The sequence below is a fragment of the Seriola lalandi genome, unplaced genomic scaffold, assembly GCF_002814215.2.
Source record: "Seriola lalandi dorsalis isolate HSWRI2012SDOR001 ecotype SW California unplaced genomic scaffold, Sedor1 jcf7180002054267, whole genome shotgun sequence".
Classification (NCBI taxonomy): Eukaryota; Metazoa; Chordata; class Actinopteri; order Carangiformes; family Carangidae; genus Seriola; species Seriola lalandi.
Genome location: NW_019524820.1, coordinates 748999 through 758105, shown reverse-complemented (window position 1 = coordinate 758105; position 9107 = coordinate 748999). Strand labels below are relative to the sequence as shown.

The following is a 9107-nucleotide window of genomic DNA, read 5'->3' as shown; positions in this document are numbered from 1 at the left end:
TATAATATAATTAACACATCTGTAAATCAGAACACCAGGAGTTGGTAGTATGTCATATTCTTACATGCTTGGAGTCTAACCATTGACATAGGCTACGATTAGTAAGTGGCTCTGTGTGAACATTGTGAGATATTACATAGAAAATATAGAATGTAGGACTTCAGAAAACCAGGCCATAATCAAATTCAATCACCTTTCTCCTACTGTCAGGTTCACCATGGAGTGGAGTTATATGGTATCCTCTTGAGAAAGTATTAGGGTATTTATTTATTCATAAACAATATTAAGAAAGTTTAATACAATGACTATGACTGTACACACTCCATTACAGCAGATGTCAGTATTCACGTTCCATATTTGCAATCCGCCGCTAAATGTTCAGTGAAGAAGAAGAAGCAGCGCGGAACAAATGTATCCGTTCTTGTTTCTGTCGGCTCGCGAAACTGGCGTACAGGCGGGGCCGTTAAATAGTACCCTCCCCAATCCGTCATGTTTGTTGTCACACTCAGCTGAAAGAAGCGGAGTTCATTGAAGTGTAGGGTAAACAGCAAAAAGCTTTTGGGCGAACTTATCTCTGGCGGAAAGAAAAACGCGGTCTGTTTCAAAACACCATGGCGTCGAGAAGAACAACAACAGTGCCAAGTACTTTCAAAAATGCCTCCACCGACTCTAAAAGGTAGTCCTTGTTGTTTTTTCCCTTCATTTTAACGAGTGCCATTCGTTTCGCAAATTTGTGGCTAGTTTAATTTTAAGATATTTTGATTCTGGACCAAACAAATAGCCAATAAGTAGCATGTAAAAGCAAATAAATGTACACGTCTTTACATTTTTGTGAACTGTAACAATGAAGTAACTTAAGGGTAGCTGAGCTAACATTAAGTCTTAGCCTTGGGGTTTAGCTCGTTCTTTCCGCTTTTCTATTGTAATTACTGTTCTCATTTCTATTCGTGTTACGTTTTTGTTTGTTTTCAGCTCAAAAAGTGGGAGCAATGCAAATAAAGCCAACAACAGTGGAACTGGGAAGAAAGGTGTTAAATGTAAGTATTTGCGTTGAGTTCACAATGCATGGCATTGGACACCTGGGTGTGCGGATGTAATCAATTAGTTTTGATAGTGACGTGCCAAGATTACTTTGTAGTGACACTCAGCTTGAATTGTGTTATGATATCCCATTTATGCAAAGTTGTCACCGCAGAAAAGTATTTAAGTGTGCATATTAACTTCTGAAACCATTGCTGTAACATGATCTTTTTCTTTTATGTTCGAAAACTCAAAACACAGCAAAATACACTATGTGCCCTTCAGAGCTTTATATTTAATGACACAAATAGCTTTACCAGAGAGTTCTTGTAGATGTCCACATCTTGATTTACTTTTTTTGGACCATGTTGGAATTATTGAACTAATGTTTTTTTCCCTTAAAGGAGAATTTGTAGCTGTAGCTATGTAGCACATATATGCTTAATTTTGGAATACAAGGCTTCTGTTTTTTTGTTTCTTTAATTATTAATATCTTTAAATTTCTTGTCAAACTTTAGCAAGCGGAACTATAGTCAAGTCTCGATATATGCAGGCTGCTGAGAAGACATCACTTTCAAAGGTATTGCTTTTTTTTTTTTTTTTTTTAATTTCCCCTTTCTTTTTCTTACAGTTTGCATGTTAGCTACTTGTGGTAATCCAAGCACATTAGGTATTGTTACTTAGGAGATGGATTTAAGATTCCAGTATTCTGTGAAATTTTTAAATGATTAGTTAATATTTTTTCTTCCGTCCCCCTTGTGTATATGCAGTTCATATGACTTAATTTCTCTGTGTATGTTACTGTCACCCCTTTGACGTGACACATTTTGTATCTTTTTGCACCCCATAACCATTAACAGAGTAACTCACTGACCAATGAGTCTATTGCTGTGCCACCACGGCCTTCCTCACCTAAACCCAGTGGTGTAAGACCAAAGGTGGGCACTCCACCAAGACGCTCAATGGCCCCACAGGCTCTAACATGTAAGTACTGAATGTGTATTCAGTGTATGACAGATGAGTACATTTTTCATTTTGATCTTGTAAATTTAAATGAAAAGAATATGCTAACCGTAGTGTGCCCAAGCAGTATTGATGTTCAGTCCCAGTACTTAAACTGCTTTAAAGAAGGTCTTTATTTTAGGTGTCAAGGCTATGTTGTTGATACTTAGATTGTGTATGATTCTAGTTCAGTCAGTTGTTGATATCTTGCGGTGAAACCCAGTAGTGCAAAGATCTTTTTGAAGAACTTATTTCCCCTGAGTTCTAATTGAGCCTGTAATGTTGTCTAAATGAAATCTATAAGTAACATTTGCGTATTCATGTCATATTCCTTACAGCAATGTCACGTGAAACAGAACCATCACTGCTCGGGAAAAGTATTCTGCAGTCTACTTTCTCAGATGGACACTGCTTTCGACCAGATTTTGACATATCAGTCATTAAAGGTAAACCGATTTTAACTTCTAAAATGTGTGGAGTTAAACACAAGTGGGACAATCCTATAACAGTTTTCTTTTGAATCTCTCTAAGATAAAACAGTGATAGAAAATGCCACCGAACCTGAGAGAAACCCAGAGATTGAAAAGAGGGACATTAACATGCAAACATTCCTACTGGCATACTTAACAGCTAAGGTGAGTAAGTCAAGTGTAGCAGATATGCTGATAACTGTTTTCAATATATCTGCTTTGTTAAATCAGTGTGCAATGAAATTTTAAATAAAACTATCATGCAAGTAGTTTTTACTGACTTGTCCACTGCGTTCGGTGGGAAATAAACACATTTTCAACAGTCCCAAGTTATGAATGATCTGGTTCTATCTCTATCGTGTTTGACTGAAGATGGAGCACAATACTTCAAAACTTAAAGCAGAGGCAGAGGCAAGGATTCTGCAGATGATGGAGGAAGAAGAGGCACTGCGTAATGAGGTCCATGAGAAGAAGTGCCGATACCTGCTTGCAGAAAAGAACAGGCTGGGAAATGAGCTACTGGATTTGCAGGTCAGGAGAAATTCTCCTTTGTAGTGACCTTTTTTTCAGTGTCATTGAATTTGTGATCAGATTTGCAATTGTAATGACAGACATAATGTTGAATGTCAGTTCCTTGCCAAGCAGCAACAATCATAGCTGAATCTTGAACCAAGTACAAATTGCAAAAGTGTCTCGTATCTAGAAATCAGAATGATTCTTGCATATCATATACATTTAAAATGAGTATCCTAACACAAAAACTGACATTTATTACTGGAGACACTTGCTGCTTTTTCACACTCATCTCTGTTGAGGCTTGTTGGGTCACACCTGTGCTGATTGATAAGGTCCAATCAGAACAGGTGATGAATATCTGGTTTCCTTTTTTAAACTGTTGTAAAAAATATGCACAATGTGTTTGCATGTGATTCTCATCAAATTTATCATTTGCCATCAGATTGCTGCACTGACTCCTGTGGCAGAGGCTGCGAAGCAGTTCACAGAGGACTACAAATGTTTTGCAACAGCTGTTGACACCACCCGACATGAGCTGCCTGTGAAGAACTTCTACATTGATGGGGACAGAAGAGAATTTCTAGGTTGTAGTTACAATGTTAAAAATTCTGATTCTTACATTGGAAAATTCTAATCGGTGTAAGGAAATATGTGATATCCCATTTCTCCAACACAGTCCTGTTCTCTTCAAACCACTTACAGGAGCATAGACCAAACAAATACATGAGTCTGTAACATAAAATCACCAGTATAATTCTGACTTTGAAAGCTACTGGTGTCCTGTAGGGCCTTATTGGTTATTATAAGATATTGGTTTTCTGTGTTTTCACAAAAGTCATGTCACTTTAAACAGTGTGCCTCTGGATCTTGACAATTTGACAAAATTGTTCCACAAGCTGACTGAATGTGACCTAACCAGTGTGTGCTCTTATAACATCAAATGTTATGTGTGTTATGCAAGAACTGATGATAAATGTTACGATAATCATATCCAACTGTATCTACCCATTTTAGATAAAGCTGAAGCTTCCCTAAAGGAGAGTGAGAAGTTGCTGATGGAGTGCACAGAGGGAGATCATAAGGACAACAGCAGCTCTCTAGAGTGCCTTAGGGACATAAAAATGACATCAAAGGACATCGGTCAGCAACTGCCAGGGTAGGCACATATATAGAGAATGCTGTGTATACATGGTCTGCTCTGCTATCAGTGTTTCGATTTATTGCTCTTTTGTTCCTTCCCAGACTATTTCACTGTAAGTTAAAAGTTATTTGTTGTAACTGTTCATTGTCTGTCTTCTTTAAATAGCTGAATTTTGTATTTCTGTGGTTGAAAAAGGAAAGGTGAAAAATTAATTCATTTTTAAAGAACTCTAAGCTGGTAGTATTCAGTAGCACCTAAAAATCCATACTGCCATTGATTAGGTTACACTCATACTCAGACATTGGTCTCTTTCCATCTTTTTTTTTCCAGTGCATTTTCAGAGCTGCTGGAACTGTCATCATTGGTCTGCCGCCATACAATCCATGTCCAGCAAAGTATTGAGGAGGAGCATCTCGGCACACCAAGAACCCACGAGCTCTACTGCCCCAAAAAGTGAAAGATAAAACACAGGAAGGGATACACAGTACATGCACTTTGAAACCCCCACCACACACACACACACACACACACACACCAATTTCCCCAGTCTGTATATATTATATTTGTGCCATTTGTCTTTTATGTGTACTCTCATTTCTTTGCAGCTGTATTAATGGGAATTTTTTATGTTGAATGATGACTGATTCTGTTTTATAGATGGAACATTGTTAAATAAAAAACAACAATAAATGGTATTCTAGTTTTATGTTTTAACTACAGCTGCAAAAAAAAATCTAAATGGAGTCTTACCGCTGCATATACAAATACATAAGCAGAGTTGTAAGAGTTAGGAGGATCAGACAAGTTTAAAAGCGCATGTTCAATGTACAGTACTGGACAAAAATTTTAGATTTTAAAGGTAATGAGGATGCTTTTAAAAATAATTCCATGAATAGTTTTTATTTAACTAAATAAAAAGTGCAGAGTTAGAAAAAAACTTAAATCACTATTTGTTGTGACCATCCTTTGCTTTTAAAACACCAGTTCTTGAGTACTTGGTACAGATCAGATGCCTCCCTCATGGTTTTGTGTCGTGTAAGAATCTAAATATCTAACGAGCCTAAATTTTTTCCATAGTACTGCATATTCACTAATTACCTGAAAATAATCAAATGAATATACTGGTTATTTTTGAAGAAAGGCGAAGTCCAATTTTAAACATTACATTGTAGCCCCAGTGCCGCTGTATTACACTCATCTAGCACTTTATTAGCAACACCTGCCTATTCATGTAATTATCCAATCAGCCAATCACGTGGTAGCAGTGCGCAGCTGACAAATCAGAAATTATATGTTGCAATCATATTAGATGGACAAGAATCTCAAAGAAGTTTTCTAACATTTTGTGGAATCAAGGCCAGGAAGAATAGAGGCTGTTTTGAGAGCGACGCGAGGCCCTCCCCATTATCAGTATGTTGTAATAAAATGCTCGGTGAGCTTATCCACTGATGCATGGGAGGCATAGTTTTGAGGGTTAAACCATACAATGTATAATGTCATGAAAAAGTTTCTTCCACAAGCAGCAAATCTACCATCACAATTCCGGATGTGACGTTATAGCAAAACAACAAAGACATTTTATTGGATGATGCTGGAAAGTGACGAGCTGCGTAAAAGACCAATGAACCGCAGGAGAGCGCCTCGTCGCATGTGAGTACAAACATGGGATTTATTTAAAATAAACTACTCGTTTCGTAGAAATTGTATTCAAAGCCAATAGTTTTATTGTATGTTGACAGCTTGCTTAGTGAAACGTTCATATTGGTAGGTAGACGAAGTGCCATTCGCGCGTTATCTATCGTTGTTAGCTAGCTAACTGTCTATAGCTAATGGCTAGACGTTAACGTTAGCTGGGTGTTTAGCACTACAGTTATACACCTACTGTGGCCACTAATATATTAATGTATTATTTAAAAGCTACTAACTAAACATAAAGAGCTTAGATTGACTTAGCATATCACGGTTGACTAAACAATTTGCTATTTTAGTTTAATTTAACAGTTATTGCAATGAGTTACAGATTGCGAAGTACAGTTTGAAGTGCAAGTAACTTAAACTACAACTTAAAGTAATTAGTACGTATAAGGTTAAATGGTAGATTTTAAATAATTTGGCGTATTCCACACTGTAAAAAAACGCATACTTTTTATTGTATTTGTGTTTAGGAAATGTCTGAAGCAGATGTATATTTAACTGTATAGAGACAAGATGAACACAGAGCAGGAGTCATCACTCCAATAAATTTGGCTGTGAGAAGGTGGGTAGTCAAGTGTTGATAAGGGGCAGCATGAGAGAAGGTATTGATTGAGTGTTTACTTTTTGTAATGTAGACCTTTTTCTTGTTAAACCACATATTTAACTATGAATTAACTTTCCCAAACAGCTCTTACTCACAGAGGAGGGATGCACCAACAGGAGGAGAGTGGAGGCAGAAGAACCAGGAACAATGGCGAGGCCAAGACAAAGCACAGGTGAGCCAGGTGGAGGAGGATGAGAGACATGAGCAACAGGGGAAAGAAACGGTGCCCAGAGGGATCTGCCGGACCATGTGCCCTGCTCGTGAGCTACGGGTCCGTGAGACACAAAACCGCCTTCATCGTTTTGAGATGTTAGCAGGCACAGAAAGAGATCGACGACCCAGGGGAGACCCCCTGCGTTCTGTCAAGGAGTATTCCAGACCAGCAGCTGGGAAAGACTCGACAAACCCCAATGACCTCCGTCCACCTGCAGTGTTACTGAAAACTGTGCGTTACCTTATTGATGACATCGCTGCCTCCCCTAGTCTGCATCCATGGACTGAGGCTAGTATTTACATTTCTATTTTGTACTCCTGTCTGCACAGCGTTAATGACAGTTGAAACATCAGTGAAGTTTGAGTTTATATACAGTTGTTTGTATACATAACACAAGCTGTCTAGATTTGTATGTTTTGCAGCCTGTACTGAACTTCTGTGTTATGGTGCCATACAAACTTTACCTGTATTGTGATTTTGAAGTGAGGTTGGCTAGAAAATTACAAAACTTTGAGTGACTGGTGGCCATAAAATGTGCTGTAATATTTTTGATGTTTGGGACATCAGATCTTTTGGGTCTAGCATGCAGGGTGTTTACAATTGATTTTGTCATGACTCAGTTGTGACTAGCTGAGGAAGAACATTGTAATATTAAGTTACAATCATATATAGATTTTTTTTTTTGTTGTTGTTGTTTTAAACTTTCCAGGGCATATATTCTTTTGTTAAAATTGTCCTTATCTCTTAGGTGTACAGCTTTGTTTTTGATCGGCTGCGTGGTGTGAAGCAGGACATGATTATCCAGAGGGTGTCTGGGTTGGACTGTGTGGCCATTTTAGAGCGGACAGTACGCTTCCTCATCTATGCCTCTTATCGCCTCTGTGGTGAGCCGCTGCGGCTCTACGACCCACGCATTAACGACACACACCTACAGGAGAATCTGAGCTGGCTTTTGGATTGCTATGCAACTGGAACAGAACGGCATCCCAACCAGGAAGAGTTTCAGGCTCTTGGTCTTCTTTACAACTTGGGTTGGTTGCTATATGTAATAATTAAATGCTTTACAGGGTTTTGCATTCATATATTTGTATGTATGTTGAGGTGTTGTCTTAAAAGCAAAAATAGGCAAGAAACCAGTGTTGTATGAGCAGGTTTCTAATGCAGAGCACTGAAAAGTTCAGCATGCCTCATGAATAAGTTTATGTTGAAGAAATAAGAGATTGTGTTCATTACTTATACAAAGGCAGGCATATGTAACTGCAAATTTTATGTAAGGCTTCTTTTGTGCACAGCAGATTCACAACTCCTGTGCTTGAAAATGATTTTACAAGTTTGTAAACTAACTGGGATGATTTCTCCATGTTGGATGATAATTTTCTATTTCTTCATCTCCTGCAGGTTCAGCTCGTGCCACACAGCACATCATGGAGCTCCCTGAGAGGCTCCGCAGCACTCCTGCCATCAGGCTTTCTCTGTCTATCAACCGGGCTTTTCTGGAGCGAAACCCTGTACGGTTGCTCCGATTGGCACAGAATTTGAACTTCCTGCAGTGTTGTGCGCTCCACCGGCACCTGGTGACATGTCGTAGAGATTTGCTGCTAATATTCAGCCATGGATACAGCAGCCGTAACTCTCGCTTTCCCCTTGACAGACTGGGTCAGCTCTTGTCCTTAGACACGTCACTTACAGCCCAACTCTGTCAGGCTTACGGACTGGAAGTTAACCAGGGAAACCAAGTTGTTTTCTCCAAAGCTGCTTTCACTGAGCCTGAACAAGGGGAACTGCACTGTAAACTGTATCACAACATAGTGGATGAGAAACAGAGAGACCTCACTGTTGTGAGTATCATTCACGGTTGCGCTTGAGATGAAAAACAAGGAGTTAATTAGTAATATAAGTCATACTTTATAGGGAAATTGCCTGTTAAACTCTCCACAGGGAATTCACAGTTTAACCTACAGTGATTTAAACACTTGTTCAAGGACACTTCAGCAGTGCAGCTGTTTCGTTAAGTGGTTTCATTGTTCTACTCTTGTTATCTTGTTGTTTGATTTGAGTCTTGGGGCTTCCATCTAGGTTGCCCAATGCCAGTATCTTTTACAAATGAAATGCTTCAGGTCCTGCATGTTCAGGATGAAGGATTAAGGTCAGGGTTGTTGTTGTTGAGCTAAGGGTCTACTCTAACTGAGAGGCTGAATTCAGGAAAAAAAAGTTCCCTCTTGTTTCTGGATGTGCTTTTTCATCCTCATCATGCACTTGAAGTTTAAGATGTGAATTGTTTTTATATTGTTACTGTTTATATTCTTTTTGTTCAGTATTTCAGAAAACCTGCTGGAAAATCTACTGTGCAACAGTGTTCATTTATCCTCATAAATACAGTACCTCAGAAATCTTTCAATAAATTTTGTTACCTAAAAGAAACGCTTTGGCCTGTAATTTCATTGA

General features: G+C 38.6%; 2 protein-coding genes across 2 annotated transcripts; both read left to right on the top strand.

Moving 5' to 3' along the window:
- The first annotated feature begins 478 nt into the window (after positions 1–478).
- haus8 (HAUS augmin like complex subunit 8) lies at positions 479–4844 on the top strand. The gene is made up of 10 exons (XM_023405222.2): positions 479–676; positions 973–1037; positions 1539–1600; positions 1881–2004; positions 2361–2468; positions 2554–2657; positions 2865–3023; positions 3451–3592; positions 4023–4164; positions 4480–4844. The coding sequence occupies exons 1-10, from the start codon at positions 612–614 to the stop codon at positions 4604–4606; spliced, it is 1098 nt and encodes a 365-aa protein (XP_023260990.1). The 5' UTR covers positions 479–611; the 3' UTR covers positions 4607–4844.
- An 862-nt stretch (positions 4845–5706) lies between these two features.
- Positions 5707–9083, top strand: sac3d1 (SAC3 domain containing 1). The gene is made up of 4 exons (XM_023405212.2): positions 5707–5799; positions 6533–6950; positions 7411–7693; positions 8061–9083. Exons 1-4 carry the CDS (start codon positions 5735–5737, stop codon positions 8525–8527), a joined length of 1233 nt encoding a protein of 410 aa, XP_023260980.1. The 5' UTR covers positions 5707–5734; the 3' UTR covers positions 8528–9083.
- The last annotated feature ends 24 nt before the right edge of the window (positions 9084–9107 follow it).